Genomic DNA, 18,130 nt, shown 5'->3' on the forward strand with positions numbered 1-18,130 from the left:
TATATTTTTAAGACAGAGACACTCAGAGTCCTAACTCTGAAGTCATATGCCTATCCTTAAATCATGTTGCTTTTCTATCATACAGAGTTTATTTGCTAGAGTTTGCTGTATGGAAATTAACAATAAAGAGTTAAGAATACTAGAAGTTGTGTTTTAAAAATGACTAAGAGAAATTCATAAGACTAGGAGATAAGATAAAACTAAGGGTTGAATCATAATGTAGATCATGGCAGGAATGCTTGGGGAAGAGATCACAGTCACACAGGTAACAAGAAAAGGACTAGAAGAGTTTCCCATTCTCTTGGAAGCTTACTCTTACCAACTCCAACCCATCCCACCATACCTTTTAGTAAATTAGAACTCAGAAGTCTTGGTTACTTTCCATTATGCTTACTTTGTAAAGTTCTACCACCTCAACACCCATACCGGGGACCAAGCTTCTAGTATCTAGATCTTTGGATAACACTCAAACAATATGCTAACTATAACAGTTGTAAATTTTGCTGAATATTTTTAAAGCTTTTCTTTTATTCATTTTTGTAGTGCTGGGGACTGACTGAACCCAGGTCGCATATAAGGTAGCAAGCACTCTTATTATTGAGACATATTCCTCAGTCCCCAAAATATTTTTATTAATGTAGTTGTATTTGAGTATAAGTTTCATTTAAAGTGGATTATTTAAAAATTGTTCCATTAATTTTTTACAGGTATTACATTGTCAAATGCCATGGTAAATGCAGGTTTGACTTCCTTTAAAAAAATTGAATCAACAGATGCAAGAGAACTTGAGCTGGTAATTAGTATTCACTTATTCCTAATGTTATCAAAGCCCAATTTAAATTCTAAAACCCAACTTTTATCACCTTATTTATAGAAAATTATTTCCTATAGTCATAAATATTTTGTCATAAATATATTTCTATAGTCATAAATATAGACATAAGGATTTAGAGTAATTATTACATAATATGTAATAATTATTAAAACTATTGATTCTAGAACTGGAGATGTGTCTCAGATGGTAGAGTGCCTATGTAGCAACTGGGAAGTCATGAGTTCAAATCCTAGTACCACCAAAACAAATGAACAAACAAAACCTTATTGATTAAAAATATATTTTGTTGAGCTGGGTGCTAGGTCTAATCCTAGCTACTCAGGAGACTTTGATCAAGGATCTTTCAAAGCCAGCTTGGGCAGGAAAGTGTATGAGACTCTTACTTACCTTTAATTAACACAGAAAATCAGAAGTAGAGCTGTAGCTCACAGTGGTAGAATGTTAGCCTTGAGCAAAAGAGCTCAAGAATATTGCCCAGGCCATGAGTTCAAGTCCCATGACTGACAGAAAAAAAAATTTCTATTGAAAGAGTTGCAAGCATGTAATGAGAAAATAATGATTAATTTATTTCCATTTCAGATTTTAAGTAGACACCCTCCTTTTGGAACTCAAATAAAAGAAGCTGTGATGTATCTTCCAAAGTATGAACTTGAAGTAGAACAGGTAAATATTTTTTGTTTCTTAAATATTTGGATTATTTCTTAAGAGTAAAGCTACTATAACTGGTATGAATAGTAAGGTTGTTTTTTAAAACACTTTTATATGCCTATCCTTTTTTGAAGATTGCAAGATACAGTAATACCATGGCGGAAATATTAGTGACACTTACGTTAAGAAACTTTGAACAACTACAAACTAAATGAACAGCACCAGATTCTCACTATACCACCTTAATCATAGGTGATTCAGACAATCAGGTTGTTTTTAAACACAAAATTATGTAAGTAATTAAGATCATGTGTTATATATATTCATATAGAGTTAACATTAACTATAAATCATGTTAATATATAGTAGGTATATATTCCAGATAGGCTTTATCAGTGCAACTTGGATTCAACTATGGTTAAGAAAATTACGGTCAAAATAGCTTCATTGCAGGGAATGCATATAATCATAACATTCAATGTACATATGTGAAAAAGGAAGTGAAAAACTTGATATCAGTTATGGTGGGGAGGATACATGGGACAGGAAAAAATGATGGGAGAGTGATGAAGATACACTGGACATTTAAGTAGACATGTTAAATTGTAACCCTGATGCACAGATGTGTATATTTGAAGATTAAAAATAAAAAATATAAAGATTTCTCTGTTAATATTCTATTTGCCCTCCTCAGAATTTGGGGGAAGTAGTTTTCAGTACCCACTTTACTATTAGAGAAGACTAATCAGGAGTAATCAACCCTTAAAAATTAATATTTCAGTGTCTAGATCATTGTTTATATTTTTTCAGGGATTCTGTTTTGCTAAAAGCTGGAAACTGGGTTAAAAAAATTGATGTGAAGAGAGCTCTTATATCTGAAGATCTTAGCATAAATCTAATTAGCTCTGATTTTGGTAAGTTAAGTAATGAAGATATAACTGTAAAAATATGATAGCTTTTAAAATTATTTCCTTTATGCTAAGACAGATAAACAAAATCATATTAAATAAAATGGTACCTTTACATAATATAAACAAGCTTTAAGGAAAACATCATCTATTTTGATGTGGAAAATAGAACATAGATCAGGATAGTTCAAATTTGACTTGTTCAGTTATAGATATTTTCTTGTTTTGTTGGGTTTTTTTTTGGAGGGGGGGGGCGGTCGTGGGCCTGAACTCTGGACCTGGGCACTGTCCCTCAACTCTTCAGCTCAAGGCTAGCGCTCTACTACTTGAGCCACAGTGCCACTTCCAGCTTTCTTTTTTCTGCTTAGTGGTTCTAAGGAATCGAACCCAAGGCCTCATGCATGCAAGGCAAGTGCTCTACCACTGAGCCACCTTCCCAGCCCCTATAGATATTTTCTAACACAGTTAAATTTCAATAGTTATAGAAACATTTTTAATGAAAATTAATATACTCATTTTTATTTGTCAAACATTTTCTGCTTTTAAGAATGTTTTTATTTCCTGGAATTCTTTTTTTTTGCTCAGTGGTGGGGCTTGAACTCTGGGCCTGGGCACTGTCCCTCAGCTATTCAGCTCAAGGCTAGCGCTCTACCGTTTGAGCCATAGCGCCACTTCTGGTTTTCTGGTGGTTTATTGGAGATAAGAGTTTCATGGCTTTTCTTGCCTGGACTGGCTTTGAACCATGATCCCCAGATCTCAGCCTCCTGAGTAACAAGGATTACAGATGTGAGCCACCAGCACCTGGCTCTTTCCTGGAATTTTTATCACTAGTGTTAAAATAGTATAAGAGATATAAAAAGAAAGAAATGATGAAAGAGCTGGTGGCTCATGCCTGTAATCCTAGCTACTCAGGAGGCTGAGATCTGAGGATCACAGTTTGACACCCAGCCCAAGCAGGAAAGTCTCTGAGACTCTTGTCTCCAATTAACCAGCAAAAAGCTGGAAGAGAAGCTGTGACTCAAGTGGTAGAGCACTAGCCTTGAGCAAAAAAGCTCAGGGATAGTGACTAGACCCTCAGTTCAAGCCCTAGGACAGAGAGAGAGAGAGAGAGAAAAGGAACATGTCCTCATATATGGCCTAATTTATGACCTTTTCTCTTTCTAGTTGGACTTGATATTCAGCAAAAGTTTACAGTCTTTTATTTAGGACCCAAGAGCTTTGGAAGTCAAGCAATTAAGCAGAAAAAATCAGAAGCAGATATTTCCCATTTTGAACATCCAGATAGGTCTGCTGTAACAGGAGCTTGTAAAGGTAAATATCTCTTTTAATTTCTATAATACCTATTTTGTATTAAAACATCAGTAAGGCCAGGGAGGAGTATTGCTGTAAATACTTCTTCACTCAGGGATATTCTGAAATTAGATATTTAAGTATCATGCATTAATAGTATGTTGGTATATGGTAGGAAGTCTTTCTTATAGTTAATATTTCTCTATTTGAAATGGTATTTAGGTCAGAAAGTATTTGATTATTCTTTTATATGAATTTTCCCTTTTCTATGTCTACTTCATTCTAATAGCCATTATCAGGAAGAAAATATGTACAAAAACTTACAGATTTGATAAAGTAGACTAGAATGAAAATTAGTTTTCTTACTATGGGAATTTTTCGAAGATATACAGAAGGATATAATGAACTGTTAGATACTGATTAACCAATTTAAACAATGATCAATTCATGGATAAAGTTGTTTTATTCAAATCTCGCTTGAATTTTCCCCATTCATCCTTTAAAGCAAATCTCAAGTATCATATCAATCCTTCTATTCACATTAGACAGTGAAGCAGTAAAAATTAATATATAATGAGGTATAACTATGCAGCTATTAGAAAATAACTTGATACAGATATATAATCACAATTATTATTAATTTTGGTATGAACATAATTGATACAACTAATTTGGAAGTAATCATAGTATTATAAAGCTTAGTAGTAGTATTTACAAAGCTTAACATACATATATTCTATGATAGAACAATTCTTTTTCTAGGATTATACTTGGTAGAAGTATGCATATATGTTCACAAAAAGACATTTGTTTTAAAAAGTTAGTGTATATACATTTGCATATTAAAAATGGAAAAGGATTTGTCTAGATTTCAATGATATTCTTCCTTTAATTCTTTCATGAAAATTCACAGATCCCCAAAGATAGATAAATGAGTAGATCTTTAAAACATAACACTTCCCCATCAAAAAATTAGGCTATAGGGGCTGGGAAGGTGGCTCAGTGGTAGAGTACTTGCCTTGCATGCATGAGGCCCTGGGTTCGATTCCTCAGCGCCACATAAACAGAAAAAGCCGGAAGTGGTACTGTAGCTCAAGTGGTAGAGCACTAGCCTTGAACTGAAGAGCTGGGGGACAGCGCCCAGGCCCAGAGTTCAAGCCCCACAACTGACAAAAAAAAAAAGTAGGCTATAGTTATTTATACTACAAATTCTCAAATCTCCATTCTGGCCACAATTTCTTGGCTACAAAGTTATCAGGAAACTTCTTTTTTCCAATCCCAAATTGAAATTCCCAGAAGGGAGGAAATATCTCAGTTTAAGAAAGAATTTAGGGGACTGGAGGCATGACTCCGTTTGTAGAGCACTAACCAATGAGTGAAAACATCAGGCACTGAGTTCAAGTTCCAGTCTCAGACAAAAAACAAAAGAGAGAAGGGCAGGAGGGAGAGAGAGAGAGAGAGAGAGAGAGAGAGAGAGAGAGAGAGAGAGAGAGAGAGAGAGAGAGAGAGAGGAGAGCGAGGAGAGAGAAAGAAAGAAAAGAAAAGAAAGAGAAAGAAAGCAAGCAAGCATGAAATTTACATTGGGCATTTGTATCTCAAACCTGTTATCCAAGATACTTTGGAAGGCTGAGATCAGAATGATCTTGGTTCTAGGCCAGTACATGCAAAGAAAGCTTATGAGACATCATTTCAGCTGAAGAAACATGCATCTGTGGCATGCATATGTCATTCATGCTAAATTTGGGCAAAAGGTGAGGCTCTACCTCAAAACATCCAGTGCAAAAAGGGATTGGAACCATGGTTCAGCAGTAGAATATTCTTAGCAAGTAGGAGGCCCTGAGTTCAAGCCAAGACAATTTGGGATTATTAGGGCTGCAGTAGGATAGTATAAACTCAAAACTGTCATGTCAGATAGTCCTCTTTTACCATATGCAGAGAGAATCAAAGGTGGATGGACTATGAAGGAAAGGGAAAAGGAAAGCAGAGGTACAGAGTGAAGCAGAGGTGAGAATGCCAGGGCTGAGGTCTAATGGCTTTCCACTTCCTACTTCTAAGCTACAGGAAAGCTTAGCTATATTAATGCTTTGGGGTTCTATGAGATATGTTCACATATTTTTCTGCCCAATATCAGCTCTTTGTTTAAAATAGCTTGAATTGTTTCTGTTACTGAAGCTGCTATGAAAGATTGGATGTCTGCTATACTTTGTACTTAGCATCAGTCTTTTATAAAGGCAGAGGTTCTCCCCATATTTAGCACAGCCCTGCAGAAAGCACACAGAAGATGTATCCTATCAGACAGGTAATATTTTATACATACACGCATTTTTACATAAATACTTACACAGCTATTCTAAATCTGAAGAATTTATATATATCTGATTGTATAACTTAACATTTTGATGAAAATTCACAGATCTCCAAAGCTAGATAGATGAGAACTTTTAAACCTAACATATATAAACTCTCTGTCGAAGAGTTCAGTGATTTACCCTAAGATTGTGCCACAAAATTTGTGTTTTTTAACTAAACAATTTAAGTCATTTTGTTTTCATGCCATTAAATTACTGACACCACTGCTTCTTGACTTGTGAGTTTATATCTTGATAAACGCATCCAGTTGAAATGCATTTAATATACCAAACCTATTGAGCACCATAGTTTCACAACATAGCACCTACGAAGTCTAGTTGATTACTCACAAAATTGTGAGGCACTGGAGCCATGTCTCCCTGCCACTGCCAGTATTGCAAGAGAGCAGTGCGCACCACACAGCATTAACCTCATGAAAGATAAAAACTCAGACGTTTAAAGACTGGTTTCTATTGGATGCATGTCACTTTCCAGTCAGTGTAAAGTTGAGAATCATCAAGTTGGAGACTGTCTTGTATTTGGTTTAGATAGTATAGTTCAGTACAATTCTAGTTGAGATCATTAACAAATTTGCTTTACTTGAAGTACTTGGAACCAGCAGCTTTAAACCATCTAAATGTATGTGCATCTTAGATTATGATAATATGAAGTATGAGACATGATAAAAGTGTATTTAAGAATTCAGCTTTAGGAAGTGGCGCTGTAGCTCAAGTGGTAGAGCGCTAGCCCTGAACTGAAGAGTTCCCAGGCCCAGAGTTCAAGCCCTACGATGGACAACAACAACAACAAAAGAATTCAGCTTTAGTTGACTTCCAGGATGCTTATTTTATAATTATCGAAGTCTTACAGTTTGCATTTGTTAATAAGACAAATTCGATCATTCTCAGCATGTTGGGAGCAGGGTGGAGTGACGTGGAAGAACAGATACATTCTAAATACCATTTTCAGCAGAAACAAAAGTATACAGTTGTCATTTCTGACATACATGCCAACTCTATCTTAAAATTTTTGGAAACAGATTTCAGAATCAGATAATTAAAATTAAAATCAGATAATATAATAATATAATATAACAGTAAAATAATCAGATAATAAAATAATCCAGATCTGTTTTCACCAGTGGGAGAAACTGTGTGTATATAGTCACCATCTACCATCTTGTGGCAGTGTTTAAAAATGCATCTTTTCAGAAGTCTTAGACTAAGACAGAGGTAACTATGCAAAAAGGACATCTTAGGCTGGGAAGGTGGCTCAGTGGTAGAGCGCTTGCCTTGCGTGCATGAGGCTCTGGGTTCGATTCCTCAGTACCACGTAAGAAAAAAGAAAAAAAGCCAGAAGTGGCCCTGTGGCTCAAGTGGTAGAGTGGTAGCCTTGAGCTAAAGAGCTGAGGGACAGCACCCAGGCCCAGAGTTCAGGCCCCACAACCGGACCCAAAAAGAAAAGAAAAGAAAAGAAAAAGGACATCTTGCATGCATTTCCTTCTTATTCCCCAAATAATCTGTTTTCTAAACAAATTAAGTTAATCTCTAGGAAGAAAACCAAAGCAACTAGTATAATTAGAGAGACAGCATGATTGAAAGAGTAGTCTCTGGAATTACCCTACAAAAATTCAAATCTCCAGTTTACTACGTACTAATAGCATAGTTCAGAGCATGTACTTAACATCTGTATGATTTAGTTTTCTCACTGAAATTGAGGTTTAATAAAAGTACCTCATAGGCAAACAACCAAAAATGGCCATATATTTGAAGACAGGATAATGCAAGAATGTAACAAATGTAATAGAAAACTGTAAGTAACTATATAGAAATTATTGTAAAGATTAAATTTCTACCATAAAATAGAACATGATACCATTTTTTTCAAAGTGTAAGAGCAAACACAGGAAAATAAAATCTGCAATCAGAAACAAACATTGGAACCTCTAGTTGAGTGTCCTCTTAATAAAAATAGAGTCTAAATGAAGGCAAAAAGCAACGAGAACAGAAAATTATAAGAGAAAAGAGTGGGAAATCAAAGAGCCTAATATCTGACTAACAAGTGTTCCAAAACAAATGAAAAAAAGTATTTTCTAGACCTAAAATGAGACATAAATCTGCACATCCAAAAGGCTCACTTAATGCTAAGCAGATTGAATGAAAGAAGATCTACAAACAAGGAATAATTGCAATGCTTCAGAATATCATGGGTAAAGGTAAAATCATAAATGTTTCCAGAGAACAAAAATCAAGGTTGTAGTAAGTTTTGTTTTATTAGCAACTCTGGATACTAGAAAAAAAATGGCTAAAATTCCAGGGAAGAATTACTTCCAACTATACCCAAGTTAAACTCTTAACTAAATGTTAAAGACTCTAATACATTCAAAGATTTAAAAAGTTTCACTCTCACACATCTGTTTTCAGTTAGTTGCTTCAGGATAAACCCCAGTAAAATGAGGTAGCTAATGAGGAAAGAAGTAAGGACAGAGCAATATAATGGAAATTTCAGGATGGATAGCTATAAGATATGTTCCCCAGATTGGGAACATAGAGTGCTTGCCTATCATGCTTGAAGCGCTAGGTTCAATTCCTCAGTACCATATAAGCAGAAAAAGCTGGAAGTGGCACTGTGGCTCAAATGGTAGAGTGCTAGCCTTAAGCAAAAGAAGTTCAGGGACAGTGCCCAGGCCCTGAGTTCAAGCCCAAGGACTGGCAAAAAAAAAAAGAAAGAAAAAGATATGTTCCTATTGCATTAGGAGGAGGAGAGAGCTAGAGAAAGGAGGCATCCATGAGTTTGGGGGGGGGGCGGGGGTGGGGGAGACTCAAATGGATTGGGTGCTTTATTTATTTTTGTTGGTCGTGGGGCTTGAACTCAGGCATGGGTGCTATCCCTCAGCTCTTCAGTTCAAGGGGAGTGCTCTACTGCTTGAGCCACAGCGCCATTTCTGGTTTTCTAGTAGTTTATTGGCAATAAGAGTCTCAAAGACTTCCCTGCCTGGGTTGGCTTTGAACCGTGATCCTCAGATCTCAGCCTCCTGAGTAGCTAGGATTACAGGCATGAGCCACCAGCACTCAGCTTAGGGTATCTTTTTGTATTTATCTTTTTTTTTTTTTAAATATTGAACTTCTGGGGCTGGGAAGGTGGCTCTGTGGTAGAGTGCTTGCCTTGCATGCATGAGGCCCTGGGTTCAATTCCCCAGCACCACTTAAGCAAAAGAAAAAAACCAGAAGTGGCGCTGTGGCTCAAGTGGTAGAGCGCTAGCCTTGAGCTGAAGAGCTGAGGGACAGCGCCCAGGCCCAGAGTTCAGCCCCCACAACCAGACCCCCCCAAAAAAAATATATAGATAGATAGATATAGATATAACTTCTAAGACACTTATATGGCTAAGCTAAAAGGAACACAATATACTGTTAAAGAAAAGGACTCCATTTGATTCTACATTAAAAATATTTTTGCCTTCCATATGTCTTCTAGCCATTTTGTCTAACTCTGCTTCTGCTGCTGTTGCTATAGACTGAGTTGCCATCATTTTCTTGCCTAGTCTTCTTACTCTTCTTAACTAGTTTTATTGCATCCATTCTGTCCTTTCCCAAATCTCTTCATATTATAAACCATATAGTGACCTTTTTTAGTCTATAAATTTAATATATCTCTTTTCTGCTTAAAACAAAGGTCATTAGCAGGTCCTACAAGCACATGGTCACATGCCCAACCAATCCCTAAGCAGCAATATGGCATATGATACCTGGTCTTACCTCACATCTAAAGATTTGGCAGGAAGTACACAAGAGACCCAAAGACAGATAAGGCAGTTAAATTCTTTAGATAGGCAAATTCTTTCACCCACAGCAAAGTGAGATCATATCCACTCATATCTTCAATCCCACAGGGTAACACTGAACTAGAGGGGCTAGGTTATAGAAGTGATGGGTTGCTTTGTTCTTTAAGATATGAACTCTATGCTGGAGCTAAGCAGTTTTACAGCATGCAGCTGTATCTGAAAGGGCAAAGTGGCAAGTCCCATGGCTTTCTGGAATCAGGGAAGCAGGTGAGCCACGGCTTCATTGCAGCCTCCCACTGGATAGGGAGCCTCCTGCTGGCCAAGGAGTCAGCTCCTTATATCCATCTTACCATGATCCAGTATCAAATGGTATCTTCCAGTTCCTCAGCCCTTCCTGAATGGCTGATGTATGGATGACATTTGAGCTACTTTGAAACTTGATAGACTTCAGAAAAACCTGGAAGAAGGTATTCTCAGATGGAACCAAAGATACAAAGGAAGGTGTGGGACAATTTGAAGAATGACAAGTGAGAGTGTTTTGATGGAAGTACAATTAATATGGGTGCTAGAAAGGGAGTCTGGAGTAAGATTGTTCAGGACCTTAAATATAGGATTCCTTTTCTTAGCAAGAGTAGTAGCTAATGTTGCTAAGTGGACAGATTAATCAAATTTTTGGAGGATTACTTATGCAACAATGTATATAATACATTGGAACATGGGAGTCTGGATTCAAACCAGTTAATGTCTCAATGAAAGGTAATATAATTACAAGTTGAGATCTACTTTTTTAATTGGTAAGTCATGGAACTCCTTACAAAGTATAATGTCCATCTGTCAATGGCCCCTTATTTGCCTTTGGGGAAAATATGGTTTGTGTGACATGCTACAGGAAATGAGCGGAGTGTCCTCTGCACAGCAGATCAAGTCAGAGTTAGAAGGAATTTATTATAGGATTTCATAATAAATTGGAGGAGACTGAAGAATGAAGGGAAAAAAAGGGTCACGTCTTAAGTACTATCAGAAAGTAAGGTATCAGCCATTTTGTTAGTTTTTATATTGAAGATAGGTTGAAAAAAATAGTAGTCATTTCTGTTAGCCAGAAGAGGGGGATGTTTCATTATTTTTGTGGTTCATGAGCATTCTGTCTGGTTTCAGAAATCATTACTTGGTAGTCCTATCTCTGTCTTCTAGTATGGGTCACAGAGTAGTCTTATCTGAATACTGTTTATCATCTCAAAATGATTTATGTTTAGTTGAGACTACTGTGATTTTTCTGTCAACATGCAAATGCCAGGGACTTTAAAAATCATCAGTACATGTGTTAATTTTTGTCATTGTGGCAAATACTTGAGAGAAACAGTTTAAAAGGAAGAGAGATTTGTTTGGACTCTCAGTTTCAGAAACGTCAGTCTGCATTTGGCTGGCTCTATTTTTGTCCTGTGGTGAGGCCGTATACCATGGCAGACCGACATGGGAGAAAAGTCACTCACCTCATGTCAGCCAGGGAGCAGGACAGGATTCCCTTCAAGGATTTCATAATTCCCTTCAAGTGCACTCTCTCAGTAATCTTCCTCCTCCAACCAGGCCTCACAACCCACCACCTCCCAATAGTGCCATACAGTTATGAATTCCTCAGTGGACTAGTATAGAGCCCTCATGATCCACTCACCTCTCAATGATTAGGTCCACCAACTAGGGACCAAGCCTTCAATACATGTGCTTTTGGAGAATTCTTCATATCTTAACTATAATAGTACCTGATAGCCTGACCTGCTCAGCCCAGAAAGAGTTATCTCTTGTCTCATATATTGAGCAACCTCTTGCATTTATCCTAAACAACTACATTGTCTTGGTGGTACATAGCTTGAAAAACATTAAACATTGGCACTAAAAATGAAGGGTAAAGGACTGAGAAAGGTAAAAGGTTTTCAAAACTCTCTGCCATCTTCAATATGCGCAGGTCACTTAAAAGTTACATTCCACAAAAATAAGCTGCTGTCTGTTTTTACAATCTGTGATTTTTCTACCCTTGAGCATTATGCCTTTATCATTGTGCTCCTTCTCATACCTAGATGTCAGTCTGTCCTTTAAGAACCAATTAAATATCTCCCCCAACTCAATGTTAGTTTTGACAGTAAGATCAAGAAAGGGTCTACTTAAACCAGGTGCTGGTGGTTCATGCCTATAATCCTAGCTACTCAGGAGTCTGAGATCTGAGGACCAGCCAGCCTGGGTAGCAAAGTCCATGAGACTCTTATCTCTAATTAAGCACCAGAAAAACTGAAAATGGAGCTGTGGCTCAAGTGGTAGAGTGCTAACTTTGAGGAAAAAAGCCAAAACCAAAAACCTCAGGGATAGTGCCCAGGACCTGAGTTCAAGGCCCAGTACCAGCATAAACCAAAACAGGTCCATTTAAAATACAGTAAATAAGCTGGGCACTGGTGGCTCACACCTGTAATCATAGGTACTCAGGAGGCTGAGATCTGAGGATCACGGTTCAAAGCCAGCCTGGGCAGGAAACTCCATGAGACTCTTTATGTCCAATAAAAAAGACACCAGAGGGCTGGGAAGTTGGCTCAGTGGTAGAGCACTTGCCTTGTATGCCTGAGGCCCTGGGTTCGATTCCTCAGCACCACATAAGCAAAAAGAAAAAAGCTGGAAGTGGCACTGTGGCTCAAGTGGTAGGGCACTAGCCTTGAGCTGAAGAGCTAAGGGACAGTGCTCAGGCCCAGAGTTCAGGCCCCACAACCGGACCAAAAAAAAAAAAAAAAAAAAGACACCAGAAAACCAGAGGTGGTGCTGTGGCTCAAGTGGAACACTTCCCTTGAGCTGAAGAGCTGAGGGACAGCACCCAGGTTCAGGGTTCAAGCCCCATGACCAGAAAAAAAAAAGTAAATAAAGGATAAATTGCATACCTGAATACATTTATTTTAAATTTGAGCAGTCAAAACTCGAATTTCCTTGAATTCACATAGCCAATTCTTTTTTTTTGTTTTGTTTTGTTTTTGGGTCCGGTTGTGGGGCCTGAACTCTGGGCCTGAGCACTGTCCCTCAGCTCTTCAGCTCAAGGCTAGCACTCTACCACTTGAGCCACAGTGCCACTTCTGGCTTTTTTCTTTTTGCTGAGGAATCGAACCCAGGGCTTCAGACATGCAAAGCAAGCGCTCTACCACTGAGCCACCATCCCAGCCCACATAGCCAATTCTTATATCTCTAAAGCACTTATTTATAAGATTTATTGTGTCTATGTGTATACTATTTAACAGCCAGACAGTGGTGCCATCAAACTATCTTGAAATTTGCTTCTCTCCAGCTTCTCGGGCTTAACTATTAAACAGAAAAATGTTTTAAATCTGCACCCTCATCTTCCCCTCATTCAAGACAAAGTTTTTGGCTGTATTTATTTGGCTCTATTTATAATAGGAAGGTTGAAAGAAACATCAATATCTTGATATTTCTTGGGAAAAACAGGATGAACTAACAGTGAGACAGGAACTGTTATCAGAAATAACTTTTAGATAAGGATGAGGAGACTGACAGTGGGAACGAATGGGAGAGGAGAGAATGAAAGTATATACGCATGTGAAAGTAGAGTAGTGAAACCGTTTAGAATTGTTAAATAGAAGAATCAATAGGGGTGATAATAGAGGGGGTATTTGATCTAAGTATCTCATAAGCATAGATGGAAATACCACACAATAAAACCCTTTTGTACAATTAATATATACTGATAAAATGAAGAGTCGTATTTTAAAATTGTATATGGTTAACATTTGAGGAAGTATAAATATCATAATCCTCTTGTTCTATATGAGAAAAAAGAGACTGGGAAAAATGACATATTAGTTCAAAATAATAGATTTAATAACAAAGTGGTTTGCATTTCCTATTTTAATTTAGGAACAACTCCTTGCAAAAAACCTGGGAACCGAGAATGCAATCATCACTGCAAAAATAAACATACATGTGGACATGACTGCTGTGAGTTCTCTAGAACAACTTTGTTTCAAACTAAAAGTGAATGTCCTTGGCCTCCCAATTATCTAGAAATAACATCCTGGTTATCTATCTGTGATATTACATCATGCAACTTACAAGTCTGAAATAGTTTTCTTTCTTTTGGAGCAAAATGGAAAAAGTAAATATTAAATTTGAAATAAAATTAGCTTTATATTGAATAATAATTAAAGTTTAATCTAAAGAATCTTACATTTTTATAGGTAAAATTGGGGTTGCACAGAAGTTAGAAGTTAAAGAGTCAGCAATTTCTTCATATTTATCTGACTTAAGGAACAGGAATGCTGTTTCATCTCTTCCTCCATTTAAATGTCTCAAGGTTAGTTTTAGTATCATTTTTTCTTTTTTATTGTTAAGTGAAAGTAAATATTTGTTCTGTGTATCCATTAGGTAGGTATTTACAGTATATAAAGTATATAAAGACCCTGGGTCTTTAACATGCTAAGCAAGTACTCTACAACTTGAGCCATGTCACCAAGCCACTTCATTTCTTGCCCTTCCGTCATCTGTCCTGGACTGGGATGGAAATTCTGAAGTTGATCTGCATCTAAATGGGTACTGAGCTAGAGCCTTCCTTCCAAGCAATGAAAGAATGAATTTCTACTGGTTGGTAGGCTAGTCAGTAGCAGATTTACCTTGAGCCTAAATTATATCCTAGAAAATCCTTTTTGTTAGGATTTTCATAAGAATAAAGATTCTGGGCTGGGAAAGTGGCTCAGGGGTAGAGTGCTTGCCTTGCATGCATGAGGCCCTGGGTTTGATTCCTCAGCACCACATAGCAGAAAAGGCTGGAAGTGGCGCTGTGGCTCAAGTGGTAGAGCGCTAGCCTTAAGCTGAAGAGCTGAAGGACAGTGCCCAGGCCCAGAGTTCAGGCCCCACGTCTGACTAAAAAAAAAAAAGAAGAAAAAAGATTCTGTTAGATGGCTAAAATGGGGAATGTTGGGAAATGAGAAGGAACATGAGGTTTATAATGATCACCACTGTGTGATCATGCTAATTTTTAATAGCATAAGTTTTCCTTCCTTCCTTCTTTTCTCCTTTTTTCATTCCATATTCATTGAGCATCAAGAATATTTCAGGTTAAGATATAATGATAAATAAGAATTCATAGTTGAATGAAGTACTTAGGTAATAAGCCTTATTTATACTTCTATGACAGAAGTATAAGATACTTCAGTTAAATAAGATGTGTACTCCATACACATTTTATGGGCCAGGAAAGGATTCTTAATAGATGTGGTTGAGACCCAAAGGAGAAGTCAAGTACAGAGGGGTAGAATACCAGAATAATGGTGCAAGTGATGTAATATTCCAGGCAAGAATATGCAAATGTATGTATTAGGGGAGGAGGGAGAAAGAAAGGGAGAGAGAAAAAAAATGTGACACATAGGAACTGGATCATGAAGACCTTTTTGCTATTTTAGGAATATATAATTTTTCTTGAAGTATTGAGTGATATGATCAGAATTATATTTTATAAAGATCTTTTGCAGCAAGATAGAGAGGGGGATAGAAGTTTAAAAATAGGAACTTGAGGAATCATTAACTTGTTTTTATTTTTTTCAATAATTCATAGGTCTAGTCTAGAGCAATGGTAGTAGCAGTAGAGAGAAATGAGTATTTTAAGAGATTGTTCAGAGGTAATATGATCCAACTACTTTGTTATTTCATTATTATGGGAGGTGAGGTAAGAAGAACAGTCAAAAGTATGATGCCCAGACTTCTGGCTTGAATAACAGGAAGGAAAGCTGAGCATCTCTCTGGCAAGAACACCAAAAGAAAAACACATTTGGAGAAAGAAAGTGTTGAGTCACTTTAGGAAATAATGGATTTAGGGCTGAGGATATAGCACAGTGGAAGAGCCCTTGCCTAGCATGCATAAGGACCCAAGTTCAATACACGACACTAAAACCTGAGAGGACTTACAGGTCAAGATTTATATGTAAAAGACAATCTTCAGGCAATTGGATATCAATATTTGAAAATCAAGAGAGAGGGCTGAGTTAGAAATACGATTTTGATAGTCATATGTAGACAATCTTTGAAGCCATGGGACTAAATAGATCTTTCAGTGAGAACATACAGAGTGAGAAAAGAAGACCTCCTAAAGAACTATGAAGATTGCCAGTATGTGAGAAGAAAATTTGAGTTGGAATTAGCCTGGATTTCTCCTCACTTTATTGAGTTCTGGACCTGTACCAGCAGGAATTTTGATGTTTGGCTGATGTGTTAAAGTTAATTTGAAATTATTAATTGATTTAATTTGAAATAAAAATAAATGTAATTTTTTCATTAATAGCTACAGATGAATAAATCTCAAAGTGTGGATCTCAAAGAGTTTGGTTTTACTCCAAAACCTTCTATATCCAATAGATCAAGGTACAAATATAATGTTAATATCTAAGTTAAAATATTCATTTTAAATTATTTGTTTCTCTAGCCACTTTTTCAGCAGAAGGTGGTCATTGGCTACTCACAGAAAATCATGCTAATCATTTAGTTCCATGGTGAAGCAACTATATTATTTATACACACGCATACACACACACATTTTGTCATCTTTTGTTCCATACATTTGTTTAGAACTCTACAGTTATAGAATATTTGAACATTCATTGAACCATCTTTTCCCTAGGAAACTATTCTATGTGTCATCTTGTCAGATTTGTTGCCTTCTAATCTAGGTGGCAGGAATACATTGGGTTTTAGAAAGGGACATCATGTTAGTATACAAAGTCCAAACTTTCTGTTCAAGTGCTCATTCCATATTGTTAATACCTTAGATTTATAAAATACTTTATAATTTGAAAGTCTTACTTTTGTGCATCATTTCTTTTTTATCTTAACCACCTTGCTCACAAAGTATTTTCATCTCATTTTATTGATAAAAGACACAAACTTCATATTTCTAGTTAGTAAGCAGAAGGCCTTGATGCCAGTACATTGTTCTTTTCTCATGTTATGATTTAGAATCATCCAGGTAAGAGTGTTCTATATCCAGGAAGGACAGTCAATTAATTTATTAACTAATACAGAACAAGAAATTACTAATCAACACTAGATCCTAACATTACTTCTAAAGATCTGTTTTTATCTAACTTAAAACAGAAATAGTAATACATTTTTAAGGACTATATGATGATAGCAAATATTCATTTGGGGCATGTAAAGCTAAGTACTGGTCTCTTCCATTCAACAACATCTTTTACACTTCGCTGCCAAGGCAAGATACAGTTTATCACAGAAATGATGGGTACATAAACAGTTTTCTCTTTTATGCAAATAAGTAGTTTTTAAAGCCAGATTCATTTTCATCCTTTGTTTAACTTTTGCACTTTTTGGGGGTTGGGGGTCGGTCATGGAGCTTGAACTCAGGACCTAGGTCTGCTGTAAAGGCTAGTGCTATACTTCAGCTCCATCCACTTCGTGTTTTCTGGTGGTTAACTGGAGATGAGAATCTCACAGAATTCCCTGCTGGACTGGCTTTGAACAGTGATCCTTAGCTCTCAGCCTCTTGAGTAACTAGGTTTACAGGTGTGAGCCATCAGTGCCTGGCTTTAACATTTTTATGGTTTTATTTCTCTTAATAAAGATCTGAAAATTTAAGCTTACCTGAATGGCATGTAGTTGAGCAGAAGGATCAGAATGAAATCTGTGGAAAAGTTCAACAGGGACCATTTGAATATCAGGGCAAAGGTAAATTGTCATTATATTGACTTGAGAATGAATGGATTTGGCACTACTTTGGATTGACAAGTAATGTTGTTTAAAAAATGTTCATAATTATTATGATGATTAACTTAGCAATTTTTCCCCTGGGTTAAGGGGCTGCTTTCATGGTTTTGGCTTTGTTATTTCAGATGGTCTTACTCTATGTCAAAAAGGCAACTTCCCTACACAGTGTTGACTATTTTATTTAAAAATAATGTAAGGAAGAGCTGAAAAAAACATCTCTTTAGTTCTTAAACCTATGTTTCTTATCATTTCTTTAATACAATAGAAAGATAAAGTAAGTTGAGGGGAACAGAAGACTTACAAGTTTTGCTTTTCACCTGTATCCCTAACTAGTGAGTTAAGCATGTTAACTCATCATCATCATTGCTAATGTTCATTATGACTCCTGATATTATTAGCATTATTTCCCTAGATCATCCTATTAATCACTACTCTGTGAAAATGAATGAGAAATAATCACAATCAGTGAGTTGTTTGTTCATTGTAAGTATAAATAAAATGGTATGAAATAATAAGTTGGGGATTTTCTGAAAAAAAAATACTGTCTCTGTCATTGCCTTTTGTTTC

General features: G+C 36.6%; 1 protein-coding gene across 1 annotated transcript in view; it reads left to right on the forward strand.

Annotated features, from left to right (window-relative positions):
* The window catches only part of LOC122107911 (probable ATP-dependent DNA helicase HFM1), a 46,674-nt gene that overhangs the window by 19,570 nt on the left and 8,974 nt on the right, over positions 1-18,130 (forward strand). Inside the window, 9 exon segments of the mRNA XM_042679779.1 lie at positions 708-793; positions 1,415-1,498; positions 1,618-1,775; positions 2,294-2,397; positions 3,556-3,702; positions 13,712-13,792; positions 14,032-14,147; positions 16,128-16,207; positions 17,421-17,524. Coding sequence (XP_042535713.1) covers positions 708-793; positions 1,415-1,498; positions 1,618-1,775; positions 2,294-2,397; positions 3,556-3,702; positions 13,712-13,792; positions 14,032-14,147; positions 16,128-16,207; positions 17,421-17,524 — 960 coding nt within the window.

This window comes from Dipodomys spectabilis, unplaced genomic scaffold (assembly GCF_019054845.1).
Source record: "Dipodomys spectabilis isolate Male_0828 unplaced genomic scaffold, ASM1905484v1 ptg000054l, whole genome shotgun sequence".
NCBI lineage: Eukaryota > Metazoa > Chordata > Mammalia > Rodentia > Heteromyidae > Dipodomys > Dipodomys spectabilis.